The sequence below is a fragment of the Pteropus alecto genome, unplaced genomic scaffold (genome assembly GCF_000325575.1).
Source record: "Pteropus alecto unplaced genomic scaffold, ASM32557v1 scaffold281, whole genome shotgun sequence".
Lineage (NCBI taxonomy): Eukaryota > Metazoa > Chordata > Mammalia > Chiroptera > Pteropodidae > Pteropus > Pteropus alecto.
The window spans coordinates 530,078-534,925 of NW_006431909.1; the positions used below are offsets into that span (position 1 = coordinate 530,078).

A 4,848-nucleotide genomic window follows, 5' to 3' on the forward strand; every position below is an offset into this window, starting at 1 on the left:
GGACATCGCCTCCCTGCCGCTCAACGCAGCCGCCTGCCCCTCGGCGCGACCCGGAGCCCGCCTGGTCCGCGGCACCCGCGTCTCGCTGACCATCCGTCGGGTGCCCCGCGTCCTGCGCGCTGGTCTTCTGCTCAGCAAGTGAAACCTGGCCCCCGGGACCCGCTGGGCTTCCCAGGCTCTTGCCTCCTCTGGACAGCTGCGACCCTGCAATCTTGAAACCATGGGGCAGAGTCTGTTCCCCGGGTTATTTATTTTCCCAATAACCGTGGGAACCACAGGAAAAGGCCCCGTTTCAAATAAACCAACAAAAGTCTTTCTTTGGTTTTGGATTTTTGGAGGTGGGAGGCCAGATGCTTGTGTTCCTGAGGGGCACTGTGTCTGGGACCTTAGATAGATAGTGTGGGTCCTGGGGGTCAGACGTATGGGTCACTGACCCAGGCAGAATCCAAGACTCTTGAGGGGACAGGGTTATATCTGGAACATCCTTGGGTAGGATGGGGTGAGCTGGGGAAGTTCAGCTGGTCTGCTAGGGAGGAAGGAGTTAAGTGGCGCGGCTGTCACCTGAGCCAGCATCGAATTACCTGGGTCCAGGTTTCACTTGGAAGGAGGTGGAGCTGAGCCTGCCCCTGAGCCTCCGGCTGCCTCAGGCCTGGGTGAGCCCTGCTGCGGAGATGTGGGGGGACACTACTGGCTAGAAAGGCTCTTACTGGGGATCCTCACTGACTCTCTTTCTCCGGACACCCAGCTATGGCCCTGCCCCCACCCCTGGACCCTAGACCCCTTTCAGAGCCCGTCAACCACCCCCCCGGAGCCCCCAGGGAGGTGGACATTGCTGGATGCACCATCTGCCTCACTTCTGGAGAGGAAAGAATCAGGTAAGGGCTGGGGCTTTTGAAAGTTGGGTCCTAAAAGTGTGGGGGCAGTAGCAGGAGTGCTTTGAGGGTAGGGTATTGTGACTATGATCACCTGGGGAGAGGGAGCTCGAGATGGGTAGGGTAGGGTGGGTAATGGGCATCTAGGCTCACCCCAGGACCTGTCAATGCCCCTTCCCTACCAGGCTGGAATGGGACCAGAAACTGGGGCAGGACTCCTGGAATCCTCCTGAGCACTTTCAGGGTGGGCTGAAGGACACTGAGCCTACTGCTGGTTGCCCCAAACTGCCAATGCCTTCTTTCCCTGAAGACCCAGCTGGGGGCAAATACTGTGAGGTGAGCTGAGGTCACCCAGGCCCCTTGTGCAAGCCTTCTCTGTCCCCCAGAATCTGGCCTCCACACTGAGGATGAGGTAATGACTCTGGATAAGTTTTGGGCACCTGTGGAGGGAGAGACATTTGGAAATGATTCTTTACCAATCACTATAGAAGTGTTTCACACTGAGAGAGAATTATTTTGTCGTTGGCCCTGGTGCAGCCCCATTCCTTGTGGGGGTATTCAGCTCCATCACACCCCCAGCCTGTCCAGACCCCCAGGCCCCGTATGTCCAAGTTTCTAAGAGCCTTGAAAACCTGGAGACTGAAATAGAGGTCAGCAGGCCTTGCTCCACTGGGAAGGACTCCAGGTGGGAGCAGCCCTGGTGCACACCCAGAGATGGATTCTGCTGCAGAGAAGCATCCAAAAGGCAGGAGTCTGTGAAAGAGGGGTGGCAAAGGCAGTGGGGACAAGGCCTTGGTTGGCCAGTGGGCACTGACTCAGCCCCTGTTTTCCCCAGACCCCCGCATCTGGCTGGGAGGTATTGGAGGCTGAGCAGGACAGTCTGCACCTTTGCCTGCTGGGCCTGGGTCTCCGGTTGCAGCACCTAGAACGAGGCCCGGGGCCCTGGACATCAGCCCAGAGCAGGATGGTCCACCTGCAGGTGGGCAATGGGAAGCCAAGGTGTGGGAGGGTGGGCAAGATCTCAGGAGTGGGTGCCAGCTTTCTGGGGTGGGAAGTGGGTTTATTCCATGTTCTAGGTGTCTGGGTAGGAAAGGGGGACATGTAACTCTAGGTCCCAGGTCTCTGGTGCCTCTGGTGTGTATATGAGAGTGGAGTGGTGTCCAACCATGTGTCTCCAGACTCTACAGGCAGACCTGCGTGGGGCAGCTGAGCGTATAGATGCACTGCTGGCATTCGGTGAGGGGCTGGCACAGCGGAGTGAGCCTCAGGCCTGGATGTCCCTGCAGCAGGTCCTGAGGGCCCTCAGAGCCCACCGAGAGAGCATCTTCCGGCGGCTGCGGCGGCTGCAGGCCCAGCTGGTCAGCTACAGCCTTGTATGGCCCACTCTGGCCGTCTTCAGCTCTGGTGCCAATTTTACAACCCCCATGACCTCTGACCTCTATCTTTTGTCCAGGTGTTTGAGGAGGCCAACACACTGGACCAGGATTTGGAGGTTGAAGGGGACCCGGACTGGCCAGGACCTGGTGGGCTCTGTAGCCCCTGGGCACCCAGTAGTCTCCCCACTCTTGCAGAATTGGAGTGGGACCCAGCAGGGGACGTTGGGGGCCTTGGGCCCTTGGGGCAAAAGACAGCCTGGACACCAGGGGATTCCTGTGAGCTGTGTGGCCACAGGGGCCCCCAGAGTAGGGGACAAGGCCTTGAGGTAAGAGCTGGTATGGGACGCTTCCACCCAGGCACCCACAGGACACCTCTACACACCTCCCAGCAGGGTCCTTCCCTTTCAAGGAGGTTTGGTGGCTCATTCTCTTTCTGTCTGTCTGTCTGTCTGTCTCTCAGTGTCTTTCTCTCTTGGTGTCGTCACAGTGTTTTCCTCCCTCCTTCCCTTGTCTCTTTTCGTCTCTGTATCTTCCTCCATCTCACTCTTTCTCTCTCTCTGGTCCATCTATATCTACATTTCCTCATTTCCTCTCACTCTCCCCCTTGCTCATCCCACTACAACCACATTAGCCTCCTGGCTTTTCTTCAGGCATTCCAAATTCACTCCCATCTCAAAGGCCCAGCTCGCCTCTTCGCTTCATTCCATTCTCACCTCAAATGTCACTTCTTCACAGAGGCCTGCTGTGACCTCCAAACACCATCACTCCTTATCCTTTTACTTTATTTCTTAATGGCACTTACCACATCTTGACATTATATATTTATTAATTTACGGTCTCTCTCCTGCTAGCATAGAAGCTCCATGGATGCCAGGACTTTGCCTGTTTCCGTTGCCACTGTGTCCTTAGCTCCTGGAGTAGTGCCTGGCATGTAATAGATACTCATTAAATATTTGTCAAATGAATGAATGAATAATGTCTCTCCCCTCTTGGTTCCTTTGGCTCTGCCCCTCTCTTCCTCTCTTCCCAAGGTCTTTCTCTTTCCTCAGAATTCCTCTGTGACACCCCCCATTTTGACCCCTTCCCAACCTTGTATCTCTTTGTCATTGGTTCTCCAGGACCCCACACCTCTCTCTCCCCACAGGACATACTGATGTCGGGTCTCAGCCACCGGAAACACTTAGCAGGTCACCGAAGACACTCCCTGCTCCGGAAGTCTCAGGTGAGCTGGTCCTTAGCCAGGTGTATCACTTGGGAATCTCAGGGGCTCGATCCTTCCCTCTCCTGACTCTGCTTCCTCAAGGTAGCTTCCTTCTCAACAAACTTGCTGCTCCAGTAGCTACACACTCACTGTCCACTGGTTTACTCACTCCAGGAGAGTGCTACAGACCAACTAGCAGCAAAGTCCCAAGACTGACTCCACTTGCCCAGCTTGGGTCCTCCTACACCAATCACAGTGGCCAGACTGATGGAGGGCTCTGATTGGCCAGATCTAGGTCACATACCCAATGATAGTAGAGGTGTGGGGTCAGGAGAGTGGGGAAGTGTGAACACCACCCCACCAAATCGAGCCACTGCTACCAGGAAAAGGGGGATCAGCTGGAGGACAGGCACAGATAGACATTTACTACACTTGTAGATATCCAAGCCCATTAGGGGTCTTAGGGATCGAGGAGGTGCCAGGAAAGAAGGAGAAATAAGCCCAGCCCTGTAGGTCTATAGTAGTAAGGGAAAGTCCACACTAAATGTCACTTCCATCCATTATGCTGTTGGCTATCTGTCCTTAGGACAAGAAGAGACAAGCATCTTCCAGTTTCCAGGATGTGATGCTGGAGGTTAATTCTGGGTGAGCTGCCTGGCAGATGGGTATGGGGGCTCATGGCGGCAGCCCATTGTATATTTAACACTGCATTTCCCTTCACAGAGCCCCAGCTCCTGTATCCAGGTGGCCCCTGAGCTTCTTCCTTCTTCTCCTTCTCCTCCTCCTTCTCCTGGTGTGGGTCACATTGCTCTTGACCCAGTCAGGAGGTCCCTGCTGCTCTCCCACCCGCCTGGCCAGGACACCTTACCTGGTGCTCAGCTATGTCAATGGTCCCCCCCCAATCTGAATATACAGCCCAGACATATACAATAAATGGTCACTGTCAAAGGATATGTCTTAGCCCATTTGGATAGCTACAACAAAATAGACTAGATGGCTTATAAATAGTAGAAATTTATTTCTCACAGTTCTTCAGGCTAACAAGTCCAAGATCAAGGTGCCTATAGATTCAGTGTCTGGTGAGGGCTACTTCCTGGTTCATAGATTGCTATCTTTTTGCTGCATCATCACATGGTGGAAAAGGCAGGGAGCTCTCTGGGTTCTCAAAAGAGATTAAGGGCACTGATCATTTACGTGAGGGGGCACCACCCTTATGACCTAATCACCTTCCAAAGGCCCCATCTCCTAGTACCATCATATAGGGGATTAGGATTTCAACATATGAAATTTAGGGGGACACAAACATTCAGTCTGTAGCAGGATGTGTGAGGATATTGGGTGCCTGAGTATTCAGAATCTATGATACAGCCCTGATATGTCTGGACAGCTCCCTCCACAG

The 4,848-nt window shown here is 54.2% G+C and overlaps 1 protein-coding gene across 8 annotated transcripts; it reads left to right on the forward strand.

The window, feature by feature from the left end:
- The first annotated feature begins 6 nt into the window (after positions 1 to 6).
- Positions 7 to 4,400, forward strand: SYNE4 (spectrin repeat containing nuclear envelope family member 4). 8 transcript variants are annotated; one of them, XM_015598885.2, is made up of 9 exons: positions 7 to 653; positions 746 to 875; positions 1,058 to 1,208; positions 1,708 to 1,851; positions 2,051 to 2,230; positions 2,326 to 2,574; positions 3,393 to 3,470; positions 4,036 to 4,094; positions 4,173 to 4,400. In XM_015598885.2, exons 2-9 carry the CDS (start codon positions 748 to 750, stop codon positions 4,354 to 4,356), a joined length of 1,173 nt encoding a protein of 390 aa, XP_015454371.1. In that variant the 5' UTR covers positions 7 to 653; positions 746 to 747; the 3' UTR covers positions 4,357 to 4,400. The 8 variants fall into 8 exon arrangements, 4 of the variants coding, with proteins under 4 accessions (XP_015454371.1, XP_024896371.1, XP_024896369.1 ...); XM_025040603.1 differs by lacking the exons at positions 4,036 to 4,094; positions 4,173 to 4,400 and adding an exon at positions 3,100 to 3,179 and having other exon boundaries at positions 3,393 to 3,531; XR_003043456.1 differs by lacking the exon at positions 4,173 to 4,400 and having other exon boundaries at positions 2,051 to 2,574; positions 3,100 to 3,470; positions 4,036 to 4,086.
- The last annotated feature ends 448 nt before the right edge of the window (positions 4,401 to 4,848 follow it).

Coding starts and splice junctions, on each gene's coding strand:
- SYNE4 (XM_025040594.1), top strand. CDS start 748: ATGGCCCTGCCCCCACCCCTGGACCCTAGACCCCTTTCAGAGCCCGTC. Junction 876..1,057: donor TCTGGAGAGGAAAGAATCAG/GTAAGGGCTGGG, acceptor CTTCCCTACCAG/GCTGGAATGGGACCAGAAAC. Junction 1,852..2,050: donor GCAGGATGGTCCACCTGCAG/GTGGGCAATGGG, acceptor ATGTGTCTCCAG/ACTCTACAGGCAGACCTGCG.